Here is a 14,336-nt window from a genome sequence, read left to right on the forward strand (position 1 = left end):
TGAACACTTCCAGCACAAAGTATGTATATTTAGAATAAATAATCTATGGGTGGACAAATTACCAAAGCTGAGGGTGGCACTTTTTTAATGGAAAAAAGAATTGTATCTCTTTTTAGGCTGAGATTCTATCAAGATCTTTTAACATACATTTTTAATATCTTTCAAAGATTTTTAAAAATTATCAATAAAACAGTTGATGAAACCAACCACATTGTCCATGTGTAATTCCAGCTTGATGCATTGTTTCTCGGGGAATATCCTATTTCCATACTTGTCTCCAAGGTAGAAGACAAGTACAACAGCAAACCCTACTTATAGATTAGTATTTCAGCATCCCACAGATACTTTCTTTACGAATAAGGCAGTATTTCCCCAGGATTCAATGCTTTCTCTTCATTCGAACTTTTTGTGCTTCTGCACCTCTTGCCCTCTGTCCCCAATGCAAAAGCTTGAGAGGACTATTATATTTCCATGACAAAAAAATTGCCAATGATGGTTTCCTGAGATACATTCCTAAATGATATGTATAGTAGATAGTACACATGTTATGAGTTCATATTATAGTTGGCTGTGTACAAATGGAAAGCTATGAATGTAAATATTGAAAATGCAACTGAATAACACGGTCCTAAGAGGGATTCATCAAGGCTAATGTTAATGCCCAGTCCCATCACATATGTGTTAGTTTATATTGTATATTGGGTATTATGCTTATCATCACCACATGAAAGCTTGAAATGTTGTCATCAACTTGTTTCAGTTCATTGAAAAGTCATGGGATATGTCTCCCAGGTTTGGCATTTCACAATATTCAGGTTAGACTAAAAGTTGCCCGTCTCAGGCCTACACCATTTCTTTAAGGTGGCATTTTACTATTTGTACACATCTGTCTACATTTATGAAGCTTCCGAAGTCTTATGGTACAAATATAACCAAGAAGTCAGCTCATACAATTACCTATATTTCCAAGCAGTCCATTCATAATTGTACTGTGATCTGGTTTTAGAGTATTGCTGTCCTGATTAATGAACTCAAGACTGTCTTGAAGGCTGCAAGAAGAGAAAAAACCCAGAAAGGGTCAGTCTTTTTTGTCCTGTTTCAGTCTTTCTAATTTTATGATTAGCTGTGCTCTTCATACATGTTTTCCTACTTTTATGATCTCTGAGTGTGAAAAAGAAGCTTCACCCACACAAAAGTAACTACATCTTTTCTCCAGCTGAAGTTGAAGTGACTTAATGGAAAGATGACTTCTTGTCCCCATCCCAACACACACAACATTTACACAACATATACAGCATCTAATACACTCACGTGTTTAAACTTCCATAGATACTACTTCCAGTACGCGCTGTAAAAACTTTGCTTAACATAAGCTGTGGAGGGGAGCTGTGGAAACAAATGAGTGGAAATGAGAAGAAGCCATCATGGAATACGTCTTCACTTCTCTCTATCGAATAAGATGCTAGAAAAATGAATGCCTTCAAAATGGGGGAAACAATTTGAAAAAAGCAGAATGGAAAAGGGCAGGAAGTTCAAATCTCACCAAAACACTTAGAGGCCGTATAGACCTACCATAACAGAAGCCTCCTAAATAGGGATTCCAACAAATTATTGAAGTTGAAGAACAGAATTCAAAGGCACTATAAATGCTAAAAGTATTGCTGGTACCCTCTTCAGTAGTTACAATATCATAAGCTGGACTTATGATCTCCTAACTGCTGAAGATTTATCTTTATGGTTGTTAATGATCAAGAGTGACACCAATATCTATCCTTCCAGACTGGGAAGCATCCACTTCAGTCACTGGGAAGTGAGGTCTGCAGCATTCCCTTGATATTGAGACACACAGAGATAAGCAACTGTGGTAGGACCCAGAGGGGTCTCTCTCCAGTCAACTGCTTATAACACACCCTACAAGTGGGAGAGCACTCTACCACCTAACGTTTGAGGAGTGGCATAATCAGACATAACTACAGTTGAGTCTCACTTATCCAACATAAATGGGCCAGAACGTTGGATAAGCGAAAATGTTGGATAATAAGGAGGGATTAAGTAAAAGCCTATTAAACATCAAATTACATTATGATTTTACAAATTAAGCACCAAAACATCATGTTTTACAACAAATGGACAGGACAGAAAAAGCAGTTCAATACACAGTAATTACACTGTATTTATGAATTTAGCACCAAAACTTCACAATGTATTGAAAAATTGACTGGAAAAACATTGACTACTACCGTAAAAGGCAAACTGTTGGATAATACAGAACGTTGGATAAGCGAATGTTGGATAAGCGAGACTCTACTGTATAATGATGAAGCTCTGCCATCTTACAATGCAGGGTCTCAACTACTATTTTATTTTTGTACTCAATTTTGCCTCCCTTAAATTCAAGGCAACAATAGCCCCAAATGCAGCAATTAAAAGTGTCATTTCAGTTTACAACATGCATACTAAACATTAAAACACAAGAGAAAATGGAGATGGATACAATATATATTAGTATAGGGTCGTACCAGCCAGAACATTAACAGAAATATTCTACATGACAAAATAAATTTTACTTACCGGATTTGATGGATCTTTAAGGTTGAGCCCTTATAGCTCATGGCCACAGAGCCAAACATCATCTCCCCAAGCATATTAGGATCTGAAGAACACCGGGAGCCCTGCAAAAATATGCCAATCATTATGATGTTGCATAATAAGCCACCTTTTGAAAGCCCTTAATTAAGGCACTGAATATATGGAGGAAACAACACTGTGATGTAATAAACATAATGAATAATTCTGTCTGTGCTCTTGGATCTCTGTTCTAAACAAAGATACAGAATATAATGATTGATGTTTGTCAATAGCAGCAATAAAAGAAACATTAATTAAAATACATTAATGTAAAAGAATATATAAAATAATAGTAATAGCAATCCACAATAATAATAGTATAATAATGCTCATGCATCCACTTTCCTCTCAGATCCTCTCTTGCTGATCTTAAATTTCAACTTTGGCATGGCCACATCCCTCAGAAGCCTTTGAGGTACCCAAGCACATTGGTGTTGAGGCGATTCCCCCTTTCTTTAGCTATTCAGGCACTCTGCCACAGGTGAAGTCATTTGGTTTGGTGGATTCTCCTGAATAACAGTAACACATTCACTAATAATATAATGTTCTCTGCACTAGCCTTCCCCAACTAGGTGCCCTCAGGTGTTTTGGACTACAACTCCCAAAATCCCTGGATGTGGAGTTCACTGAACAAAAAAAAGATATGGAGAACATATTTAAGACAGAAACTTTAGACAGATACATTTGTAAAATCTATGAAGGATTTAATTCATGTCATCTGTCTATCTAGTAATCACACACACATATATACATACACACACTCCAAAATTTAAAATAAACTGAGTGAATTAATTTACTGAATTTCTATCATTAATTGGTAATTTCTATTCTAAAGTAACAAAACACAAAACTTTACACTCATTTAGCACATTGGTAAAGATAGCTTGACACTAGTGAAATGTGAATCACATATACTTTCTTCATTAAATGGCAGACATTTTCTCGCATCAAAATGGAAAAGTATTCAGCCAGGTCTTGTGTGGGAAGGTGGGGTAATATTTCAACAGGATTTGTTTTGCACCCAGGTCATCATAAATGAAATATATCCAGATTGTTTAACTAGTAATTATTATCAATAATGCTACTCACATCTTAAAGCTAAATGTAATTACGAAGACAATACAGACAGCCCCTAAGTTACAAACAAGATAGGTTCTATAGGTTTGTTCTTAGGTAGAATTTGTATGTAAGTTGCAACAGGTACATTTTTATGCGTAAGTCCAGCCATATCTCTATCTATATGTATATCTCTATATATGTATATAAGTATGTGATAATCTGATTTTGAAAAATTTGGCTTGTTCTGAAAACAGGGATTGAAGAGGAAATTTCAACGGAGACAACTTTTCCCTATGATAACTCTTTCAGAAGTGGATTTCCCTTCCTAGAGGCAGATTCCTCTCACTTCCTGTTGTCTCACCCCTGTTCTTAACAACGAGTCATTAATAGGTCAGATGTTTGTAACTCAGGGACTGCATGTACTGCTGAAAGGCAATCCATACTTTGGTCTGGATCTTCTATAGGTATCAATGTAGTGTTTCTACTGAATTGTATGGTTTAAGAGCGTAGCTATAAATCCAACAGTAGCCATTCATATATAAATCTGAAGCAGAAGCAAAAAGAAAAGAAAAGAAAAGAAAAAGCATCTGATAGAGAAAGTGACCACTTGTTCTTGTCCAGACTAAATACAGGGCAGACCTGAGCTGACACAACTCCACCAGCTCATTGAAAAAGTGTGGTTGACCAAGAAGATCCCAACGGACTTCAAGGATACCACCATCATCACCCTTTTCAAAAAGGGGGAAAGAACAAATTGGGGAAACTATCAAGCATCTTCCTTGTAACCTCCACTAGGAAAATCCTCATTGCAAACTGCCTTCTAGCTATTTCAGAAGACATCCTCCCGAAATTACAGAATGGCTTTTGACCCTCCAGAGGAACAGTGAATATGATCTTCACTGCACAACATCTCCAAGAAAAAAGCCGGGAACAAAATCAAACTCTGCACATGGCATTCATTGACTTTACAAAGGTATTTGACACAGTGAATTGCAATGCATTCTGGAACATCCTCCTAAAAATCAGATGCCCTGATAAATTTGTAAACTTCCTGCGGCTTCTCCATAATGACATGATGGCCACAGCCTTAAGATGGCAATGGCTCTCAAAGTGACCCATTTAAGGTGGAGTCAGGTGTCAAACATCAATGTGTTATTGCAACATCTTATTTTCTATCTTCATAGCTATGATTCTGCACCTTGTTGTTGGGAAGCTTCCCACAGGAGTGGAAATCACCTACTGCGCAGATGGCAAAGTATTTAACCTCAGCAGGCTCCAATATGCTGCTGATAATGCAGTCTGTGCTCATTCAGAAGAAGATCTACAAGCCATTCTAAACACCTTTGCCAGAAGCATACGAAAAACTTGGCCGCTCACTAAGCATCAAGAAAACCAAAGTGCTCTATCAGCAGGAACCAACCAATCCCTCTGCAATGCCAGAAACACAACTTAATGGTGTAACGTTAGAAAATGTTAACCATTTCTAGCACTTTGGCAGCCACCTCTCCACAAAAGTCAACATCAACACCAAAATACAACACTGCCTGAGCTCTGTGAGTGCAACATTTCTTCGAATGAAACAGAGAGTGTTTGAGGGTCTGGACATTTGAAGAGATACCAAGATGCTTGTTTATAAAGCTATTGTCCTCCGATCTCTGTTATATGCCTGCAAAATGTGGACTGTCTACAAACGTCACTCTCAACTTCTCAAACGATTCCATCAGCATTGCCTCTGAAAAATCCTGCAAATCTCTTGGGAAGACAGGTGGACAAATGTCAGCGTGCTGGAAGAAGCAAAGACCATCAGCACTGAAGCGATCATGCTCCACCATCAACTTTGCTAGACTGGCCACATTGCCCAAAGGCCCAATCACCATCTCCCAAAGCAGTTGCTATACTCTCAGTTCAAGAACAGAAAATAGACTGTTGGTGGACAGCAAAAGAGAGGTAAAGATGGCCTTAAGGCTAACCTTAAAAACTCTGATACAGATATCAAAATTGGGAAGCCTTGGCCCTCGAGCATTGTAACTGGAGGTCAACTGTTACCAACAGTGCTGTGGATTTCGAAGAAGCAAAAGTGGAGAGCAAAAGAGAGAAACACGTCAAGGGTTGGCATCAAGCCAACTCTTGTCGGACCGCCTTCAATTTGGAAATCAATGTCCTCATTACAAAAGAGCAAGCAGATCCAGAATAGGTCTTTACAAGTCACTTACTGACCCACCGCCAAGAACGCTTGCATGGCAGTATACTTGGCAATGAGTGATAACCTGTGATAGTGATGACACTGTATGTTTAGGCCATGACAAAAAGTCTGTAGATCTTTTAAATGACTGTGTTTCAGGCAAGTTGGTCACATTAACAGTTGGAATGGAGCCAGCCTGGAATATAATTCCAAATGGTACAAATGACTTAATGCAAGATGCAAGTAGTGCTAAAACAGTGACCACAGTGGTATCCAATTCAACACATACAGCTATGTAACATTGCAGAACAAATCCAATGCAGTTACATTAGGCTGCAGAAGTGGAGATCTCTCTAAAAGCTTGGAAATAGTTTGGGGGAAAAAACCAAAATGGGAAAGTATAGAAACCTCAAATCTCATGAAAATAATAACATCTCACGTAAAAGATGCACCTTCTATTACAAAGAGTATGATCTTGTCCACAAGAAAAGCAATATGGTTATTTATTTATTTTACTGCATTTATACCCCAACTTTTTCCCAAAACAGAATTCAAGGTGGCTTATATGGGCAAAATGAAGGAATTGAGAGCAGAAAACAAAAAGATAATACAAACTCTGGTGAAATAAATATACATTCATAATAAGGAATATGGAGCAAATGTTTTGCCTAAAAATGTTAAGAAAATTACCACTCTTTAAATATACCAGAAGCCAGGAAATGGTCAGTTAATCGGCTGGACTGATAGTGCCAAAAGAGTATTTATCATGACTCTAGATTGTATAGACCAGATACTGCTGACAAAACAGATGTTTGAGTCTTAACGGGACAAATCTTTTTCAGCCTGAAAGTCAAATTCAATTTAAGGAAATTTTTAGAATATCAACTTCTTGTTGCTCGTGAGCAACAGGAGAACAGAACTACCTTAAGGTCTTGCTTGTGGGCCACTGAAGGGAAGATGATGTTAAGATACACCTTGAGGGTGATCCAGCAGGGCTTTCTTTATATTTCAGGTCTGCACTAATTAACTTGAGGTGGGTACTTAATATCATTTGCTTCATTTCTTGCCAGCTAGAAACCCTTAACTGTGCCATACGGGGCTCAAATTAATTTTGCAAGTGCTTTAATCATTCAAAAGATGAGCTGCATTCCATATTTTGCATAATACATTTTCATTCATTTATATTACTTTTAGGAGTTACTTAACATTTTCTCCGAAGCCCTTTCAAAAGTATAATAATGCTGAGGACAAGTTATCCATCTCTCTATAAAGTTAATTATATAAGACCCTGTGAATAAACACTGCTTCATGCATAAGATAAATGAAGAAGCAAACTCTGATCTAGGCAACAATACATACATTTCTTTGTGTGAGAAGAAAGGAGTTCCAAGGAACCTGTGTCTCTTCCTGTCTAAACCACAGAAAATATATTCTTCCAAGTTTTGGATAAAAATAACTTCATTCTAAGGCACAACAGTACGATATGAATATAAGATACATGTATGTTTGTATGAATTTTGTATGCAAAAGAAAGCAAAAGCAAGAGAGAGAACTGAGAAAGGGAGGGGGTCAGTGATTAAATGCAACAAATAATGTATGCTTAGTAAACCTTGGAAACATGGACTTAACATTTGGTATGTCATAATCATAAAAGTTGTAATTCCAAAATAAGTTATCTTAGGATCAGGCAACCTAAAACAGAAAATTACTTAACTACAAAGAGTATAAAGGCTTGTTCTATTTTAGGAAGGCTTAATAGAAAATACTTGTGATCAGTGCAAGGTGAGACGACAGAAATATATCCAGTCAGATGACTCTGACTGCCCTGGTGGCCAAAACCTCTCCTCTTATGTAAAGTGTAACTCGAGTTCAATGAGTGTCCGTGTCATAAACGTTTTAAGTTGTCAGCAAGAAAAAATTTAGAGTGGAAGATTTGAAAGCTGCTGTTCAGGCAAAAAAACACTAACCATCATTTTATAGTGTATAGCTTTACAAATATTTAAAGTGAGCACTACAGACATTTGAAATGTATAGTGATTGGGGAAGAAGTTACCAGGACTGTGGTTTACTACATCTTATGTATCTTCCCATATGAGCCTCTTTGTGTGCTAAGATCTGCAAGGGAGGCGCTTTCCTTAATCCCAGGGGCTTCACAGGTACAGCAGTTGGAAACACAGGCGAAGAAACACACACACGTTTCCCTCCCTAAGGAAGCTAGGATGCCTCCTTCCTTGTTTTCCTTTCTGACACAGATTAATTAAGCCCTTTCTTTTCTAGTAAGCATTAGGAAAGTTACTGTAACAAAAATTGTTTTTACAGTCCTGTAATGCCTTAAATCTGTCATAAAGTAAACTTTAAATTGATTTCAATTCTGTTGTTATTTAACACTGTTTCGATCTTGATTGTGTATATATTTAACTATTTGTGTTTTACTGTATTCTGTTTCCCAGTTTGAGTCCCAAACTGAGAGAAGAAAGGATATAAATAAAGAGATGGATAGATAAATTGATACATACAAACTGGGAACAAAAGGCTTGCCATTCAAACTCATAAAATTCAGTTCCTATGCCGCTGGCAAAGGGTGATGCAAGATCTAAAAAGCAATTCTGATTCAAGACTCAAAGAGAACATATTATGTGTTATCAGCACTTCTAATGGAAATCTAAATAAACATTATTGAAAGTGTTAATGAAAATGCCAAGTTTTTACATTAATTACACATTCACAAAATTATGTAGAACAGTTTAAATTAATGTAATACATCTCTGATAAAAAAAAGGTTAAAGCTGGGCAAAAACCTGTTAGCATCTAAGTTTTTGGGGGGAGATTACTTCCCAAGCACATAAGCCTATGCTGATAGCATTAGACTCAACTACTGCATAGCCAGCTGTTTCCTGGCCAGAAGAAGGGAACCTGTCCTCTCTTTGTTGCTTTCTTTCTCTCTCATATACCACTTGGGACTAGGAAAAACCCGATGTACACATCACGTATTTCTGATACTCCCATCTTTCAGGCATCCCAAGCTTTCATGGCGAGCTGGCCAAAACTCTTCATGACTGATTTTCAGATCAGGCCAGCCATCTACAGTAACATTTCACTCCGCTGATGGTATTCTAAGGTTTCCCTATTTCAGCTACAGACAACACCAACCATCTATTTTCTTGGACAATCACCAAATAAGAGCTTGCAGGCTCTCTCCCCACCCTGCCACTCCAATTGCTTACTAATAAGGCAGCATTTTCAAATATGTAATAGAAGTCAAGTGGTCAGTATATGACAAAAGAGGAACTCTCACCTGAAATTTAGGGCATTGTTCTTTTATTTCAGAAGATGAAGAAGAGGATATGACAAAAAAAAGGAACTCTCACCTGAAATTTAGGGCATTGTTCTTTTATTTCAGAAGATGAAGAAGAGGAATTGATTGAACTGTCCAAAGAGGAGGAACTGTCTCCTCCTGGTCTGAGTTGGCAACATTTTCCAAAGACTTTCACCTGTGCATCGCTGCAGAGTTTCTGGTAAAGAAAAATTCAGAATTGTTTATATTATGCTTGGCAGTCCCCAAAATACAGAGATCAGATCTTCTACTGGTAGGGTGTAGAAAAGGAACCACCTGGAGTTCTAGTTTAACACAAGTGTTTTAATATTAGTGAAGAGAGATCTCAAGTCAAGTTTAGTCCCAATGCATGTTACTCTAAAAATGTAGCCATCACATATGTACTCCTTGCTATTTTTAATCTAGAGGAAAGGCAGGACCCTCTATCTTATTCAACTGCAGCACAAAAACGTGCCTATTGCTCATGCTGGGCTCCTGAAGCAGGACGTCTTTGTTTGCCTTCTAGTTAAAAAAGGGGGTGGTGTCACAACTGCCATCATGTATGCTTTTAAAATCATGTGTGAGATGGAATTCAGAATTTTCCTGGATTCTAACTCTATTCAGGCAATCACTGCCTTCAGATATATAAATGCTGTTCTGCACTTGGATGTAGTGGGTGTAAATTTGGAACAAGTGGTTGGGTATGGGGGAAGGCTTTAAAGGTAATTTGAGAAAAGATGTGCAGGAGTTTTGGTTTATTTATTCTTCTTGTTTTTTGCCTTTTCCAATATTTTCTTGGAAAAATCCTTGTCACTCGGAGAATTGTTGCTGCAGCTGTGACAGCTATTGTGGCCCTCTCCACCTATCCCAACACCAACTTATTTTTCATATTTTATTCTCTTAAAAACTCACAGAGAAAGTGGAGGAGTTTTCCCCTTTCTGGAATCCTGAAACTCTCAACACGTTATTGGACCGCAATTCAGAACACAGAGTTAGGCATGGCACAGGTATTCATTTCTCTAACTTCTGTTCCCTCCTCCTCAACACACTTTTATGTCCCATATTTCAAGGAAGCCAACTGCTTTCTTTATTGCAAACAACAAACTCTTATAGTAAAAGTGATCAACATATGGAGTCCAAGGTGTTGTGGGACTGAAATTCCCCTTCAGTCCTAGCCAGCTTAGCTAGCATCAAGAGATGATGGAAGTTGTGGTCACAACATCTGGAGGCACATAATGTTGCCCACTTCGATCGAAGAGGTTGTAGGATCATATCTGGTCACTGTTGGGATTCTTTTCTGGTAGCACATGGGCCTGGTCCACTGAAATGAGTTTTCCTTTTTAAAAGTAGATTTCTCAAACTGTGCTCCTCCAGGTGTTTTGGACTCCAGCTCCCAGAATTCCTAACAACTGCAAAACACAAGGAGGAGCACAGTTGAGAAACACTGAAATAAACAACCAAACAAAAAACACATACATTACGACATATTTGCCAATCCTCTATGTGGTTACCCCTACCTCAAATAGTTTTTCATGCAGCTCCACTACTGAGCATCCCTGCCCATATACACATTGGAGATCATCTATAACAGGTAGGAACTGTGTAACCTCCAAATGTTGTCAGGCTGCATGTACTGATAGTATAGTTAATGGTGAGGAATGATGGGAACTGCAGTCCAATTGCACTTGGAAGGCCAGAGTCTGCTCATTCCCAAATTAAAAGCATCTAGCAAAAAGCACGCTATGCAAAATCAGCAGCATTTTTTTCTGTTATGGCTGAAGCACAAGAATTAACTTTTCTTATGAACATTATAAAAGACTGATAGATAAACAATACTGAACTCATTCACTGTTAAACTTGCTATCAGCCTATTTTTTTTCTGGAAGTAGTGGGGGAGGGTTAGAAAAAACACAAAGGCTGAAAACATATGAATGACTATCATATGACTTAGCTCAGAACCCGTGAACTCAAATTGCATTTTATCTCTGGCAAACAAGAGTCTTGAGCTAGGCATAGCATCATGTGATAAAACCACATTGAATCCACAGGGTTGCAGCGGCGTTTAAGGCAAGTCACACAGTAGTTTTCAGCTGACGTGAAAAGCTTGCTTAATCATAGTCAGCACAAAGTTGGCACATTTATTTATTTATAAAAAAGGAATTTATATGATAACTTACACTGCACAAACAGCAAGTTTCTCAAGCTAGCCAGCCTGTTTTACACACAAACCATCTTAAACAATTTCTGCACAGAACAGTAGTGTTTTTTTTTTGTTTTTTTTGGGGGGGGGGGGGGGTTGCAGAGCCTCCACTAAACACTAAGTCGCTTCCTGGTTGAAATACTAGGAAAGATTATACCTTTGGCCTTTACAGTGGAATGCAATGAACCTGAGGATCCCGTGATAAGATGAGGTCAAATGGTCACAATCCTTTAGATGCCATCTGTCAGCAGCTCGCCAGCAAGCAAATCATCCGCAAAATGCAGAACCCAGACAAATTTTAGGACATGCAATTTTAGAACTAAGCAGATGCTCAAGAACAACCTGCTGGTTACCTAGAGGTGTCTGCTTCTCCTCTGAAGAAGTTTTTATATCTGAATGTCAATGCAATACAAGCTGCAAGAAATTGCCAGATATTATGCAAGAAAAGGAATTGGACAGCTTGTGTTACAAGCATACCCATGTTTTGAAAATATAAAGAGCTTATTCTTTATATATAAAGGGGGTTCAGCAGTACACTGTGATCTCAGGACCCCACCCCATGGATACCAACATCCAAGTTCAATTTAATATACAATGGCATCATAAATTCCTCATATAAAATTGGAAAATCATGATTTGCTTTTGGGAATGTTTTTGTTTGTTTGTTTTTGGAATATTTTCAAGCCATATATGGTCAAACCCATGGATATGGAGGACCAATTGTAAAGAGGACATAAAGCGAAACATGTAAAACGAACTCCATCTGCATGCCCATTGACGTCAGCAATACAATAATATTAACAATGATTCAATTTATACAGAACTGGAGCTATAACTTTAATAAACTCTGTAATGTGATGCAAACAAATGTCCTACCTCCTTTTTGATTTTAGATACAGCTTCTCAGCCTTGTCCCACCTGCAGCCCATTGGTCCAGGATTGTAAACTTACATAAAACATTATGAGATTGTTTTGCAATACTTATTGGTAACTAGAAGCCAAAAGATTGGACGCCCCTGCTTCAAGGCATAAGACTCATCTTAGGACTTGAAGCAGGGGAACTGGACAGGGGGAGTGTGTCCCTTCTGGTTCTGCTGGACCTCTCAGCGGCCTTCGATACCATTGAGCACGGTATCCTTCTGTGGCACTTCGCTGGAATGGGGCTCCGAGGCACTGTTTTGCAGTGGCTCTGGTCCTTCCTGGAGGGGCTTTCCCAGATGGTGTGATTGGGGGACACCTGCTCGTCCCCACAACTGTTGTCTTGTGGGGTCCCGCAGTGGTCAGTACTGTCCCCCATGTTGTTCAACATATACATGAAGCTGCTGGGAGAGATCATCCGGAGTTTCGGAATGCGGTATCATCTTTACACAGATGATGTCCAGCTCTGCCACTCCTTTCCACCTGTCACTAAGGAGGCTGTTCAGGTCCTGAACCGGTGTCTGGCCGCTTGTCGGACTAGATGAGGGAGAACAGATTGAAATTGAATCCAGACAAGACAGAGGTCCTCCTGGTCAGTCGTAGGGCTGAACAGGGAATAGGGTTACAGCCTGTGTTGGATGGAGTCGCACTCCCCCTGAAGACACGGGTTCGCAGTCTGGGTGTTCTCCTGGACTTATTGCTGAGCCTGGAGCCCCAGGTTTCAGCGGTGGCCAGGGGAGCATTTGCACAACTAAGACTTGTGTGCCAGCTGCGCCCGTTCCTTGGGAGGTCTGACTTGGCCACGGTGGTCCACGCTCTGGTTACATCCCGTTTGGACTACTGCAATGCCCTCTACGTGGGGTTGCCTTTGAAAACGGCCCGGAAGCTCCAATTAGTACAACGTGCGGCAGCCAGATTAATAACTGGGGCGACTTACAGGGAGTGTACCACCCCCTTGTTAAGCCAGCTCCACTGGCTGCCGATATGCTACCGAGCCCAATTCAAAGTGCTGGTTTTGACCTATAGAGCCCTAAATGGTTCCGGCCCAATCTACTTGTCCGAACGTATCTCCTCCTATGAGCCAGCAAGGTCCCTGAGATCATCTGGAGAGGCCGTGTCTCGGTCCCACCTGCCTCAGAGGCGCGGCTGGTGGGAACGAGGGACAGGGCCTTCTTGGTGGTGGCTCCCCAGCTATGCAACACCCTCCCAAGAGAGATGCATCAAATTCCAACCCTGTTGGGCTTCAGAAAAGCCCTAAAAACATGGCTGTGTGCCCAGGCTTTTAATCAATAAATGGCGAAGATGACACGGACTGAACTATGGACAAAGCATGAGGAAGAACGGATCTGATTTTATGTTTGAAACGTATATTTTTAATTCATAATGTATTTTAATAGTTTTAACTGTTTTATGTGCTGTTTTATATTGGTTTGTATGGGTATATAATTGTTGCCACTGTTGTAAGCCGCACTGAGTCCCTTCGGGTGAGAAGGGCGGGATATAAATGTGAGAAATCTTTGCACACATTAAAGCAGGGGTCCCCAAACTAAGGCCCGGGGGCCAGATGCGGCCCATCGAAGCTATTTATCCGGCCCCCATGGCACAAGGGGGTTGGACTAAATGACCCAAGGGGTCTCTTCTTCTCTTACAACCCTTATTATTATTATTGTTATTATTATTATTATATTGTATGACACAGCAAACAAGATAGATATGCTGGATTTTGTATCACAAAATCACATTATTATTATTATTATTATTATTATTATTATTATTATTATTATTAACACTGAGGCTGGGTGGCCATCTGTCAGGGGTGCTTTGCTTGTGCTTTCAGTGCACAAAGGCAGAAGGGGATTGGACTAAATGGCCCAAGGGGTCTCTTCCAACCCTCTTTATTAATAATAATAATAATTAACATTGAGGCTGGATGGCCATCTGTCAGGGGTGCTTTGCTTGTGCTTTTGGTGCACAAAGGCAGAAGGGGATTGGACTAAATGGCCCAAGGGGTCTCTTCCAACCCTCTTTATTAATGA

The 14,336-nt window shown here is 39.4% G+C and overlaps 1 protein-coding gene across 5 annotated transcripts in view; it reads right to left on the minus strand.

Annotated features, from left to right (window-relative positions):
* fnip1 (folliculin interacting protein 1) overlaps positions 1-14,336 on the minus strand; it is a 113,703-nt gene that overhangs the window by 40,940 nt on the left and 58,427 nt on the right. For 4 of the 5 annotated variants that reach the window (XR_010002755.1, XM_062970373.1, XM_008104743.3 and 1 more), the window contains exons 3-6: positions 9,238-9,381; positions 2,572-2,672; positions 1,312-1,386; positions 958-1,049 (exon numbers count right to left, since the gene is read on the minus strand). Coding sequence is in view for 4 of the 5 variants with exons in the window: in XM_062970373.1 (XP_062826443.1) it covers positions 958-1,049; positions 1,312-1,386; positions 2,572-2,672; positions 9,238-9,381 (412 nt within the window). In the remaining variant the exon portion in view is untranslated. Of the gene's footprint in view, positions 1-957; positions 1,050-1,311; positions 1,387-2,571; positions 2,673-9,164; positions 9,212-9,237; positions 9,382-14,336 lie in introns of those variants that run through there. The other variant, XM_062970375.1, reaches the window with a different exon arrangement.

The sequence above is a fragment of the Anolis carolinensis genome, chromosome 2 (genome assembly GCF_035594765.1).
Source record: "Anolis carolinensis isolate JA03-04 chromosome 2, rAnoCar3.1.pri, whole genome shotgun sequence".
Taxonomy (NCBI): Eukaryota; Metazoa; Chordata; class Lepidosauria; order Squamata; family Dactyloidae; genus Anolis; species Anolis carolinensis.